This window comes from Papaver somniferum, chromosome 11, assembly GCF_003573695.1.
Source record: "Papaver somniferum cultivar HN1 chromosome 11, ASM357369v1, whole genome shotgun sequence".
NCBI lineage: Eukaryota > Viridiplantae > Streptophyta > Magnoliopsida > Ranunculales > Papaveraceae > Papaver > Papaver somniferum.
This window is the reverse complement of record NC_039368.1, coordinates 68041838-68043184: the sequence shown is the minus strand read 5'-3', so window position 1 is coordinate 68043184 and position 1347 is coordinate 68041838. Positions and strand designations below refer to the sequence as shown.

Here is a 1347-nt window from a genome sequence, read left to right as displayed (position 1 = left end):
CTATCAGTGGTGCTAGTGGAGCTGTATACAAATATAAGAACACAACTAGGTGCACAGTAGAATAGATGAAGGGCTTTTCATTAGTTTCCAGCTTTCATTTCTCTGTCTTCATTACATTTACATATGGATACAGGGAGGGCTATTTATAGCCAACATCATCAAGTGGTAAGATAAACATGTGTTAGGACTTATCCTAAATACAGTCTGCTTATCTTAATACGTAAAGTTTATCCAGCTTTTGGAATGTTCTTGACACGGTCAGAGGAGGTGAGAAATCACTCGATCATACTCGAGTAATTCGGTCAGAGGAGGTGAGAAATCACTCGAACATACTCGAGTAATTTAGAGATTGAGATGATGGGCCACCCATTAAAACTGTGTTCACACGACGACAACAACATTATTCGTAACAGAAGTGTTTGTGACAAGTGACAATAGATGTTCAAAATATTTAGTGTTAAGCACTTGGGGATTCAATGCCACCTCTGCCTCTATGATTGCCCCGCATGTCCCTTTCTTCCTTCATTGGACTCCTGTCATCTCTGCGGATCGGGCTTCTGCTCCCGCTCCTGCTCCTGCTAGCTGCAGGGCTGTTCTCCCCGGGACTCGGACTTCTGCCCCTAGCCCTGGGAGGACTCTCACTGTTGTAATCTGACCCGTTGCGCCCAGTGGCCGTCTTCCTCTGCTCTCTTGGGGAGAGACTGTCTCTGAGTGGGCTCAGCTCATCAGGAGTTGAGCTGCGCTTCCTCCCCCTGGATGGAGGTGGAGATGCCTTCCTCTCTGGCTTGGGGCTCCTGCTGTACCTTGGGCTTCTTGATCTCCTCCTATCCACTCGCTCAATGCTCCGCTCTCTCCTAAGTGGAGATATGGACCGGCTGAGAAAGTTGCATGTTAAAATTACAATAAAGCCACAACAAATATATATGACAAACAAAACAACTCCAAAAACACCTGGTTTTGTTGCTAAGTAACTAGTTACCAATCAATAAACCAATGTGCATGGTAGAAAAACAGGCTACCCAAATAAGATGAAGTTGATAGAAACCTGCAACTACGGCCACGGCTGTAGCTTCCACTACGACTTCTGCCACGGCGGGGAGAAGGTGAATAACTACGCCCATGTCTGCAGCAAACACACCTTGTCAGTTAAACTAAAAGGTGAAACAAATAATCTAAACAAGCTTTACAGAAAAGGATCTTACTTGAGGTTCTTGGGACTATTCTGGCAGTTCCGCTCTATATGGCCTCTTTCTCCACAAAGATAGCACTTATTCTTCCAGTCTCCGGCTTTGCAATCTCGTGCCCAGTGGCCATCAAGGCCACAATTAAAGCAGCGACCAGATCGGG

The 1347-nt window shown here is 45.9% G+C and overlaps 1 protein-coding gene across 1 annotated transcript in view; it reads right to left on the bottom strand.

The window, feature by feature from the left end:
* Window positions 1-457: 457 nt before the first annotated feature.
* Window positions 458-1347, bottom strand: part of LOC113324517 (serine/arginine-rich splicing factor RS2Z32-like) — a 5347-nt gene continuing 4457 nt past the window's right edge. The window contains exons 10-11 of the mRNA XM_026572838.1: window positions 1116-1123; window positions 458-875 (exon numbers count right to left, since the gene is read on the bottom strand). Coding sequence (XP_026428623.1) covers window positions 458-875; window positions 1116-1123 — 426 coding nt within the window. The remainder of the gene's footprint in view (window positions 876-1115; window positions 1124-1347) is intronic.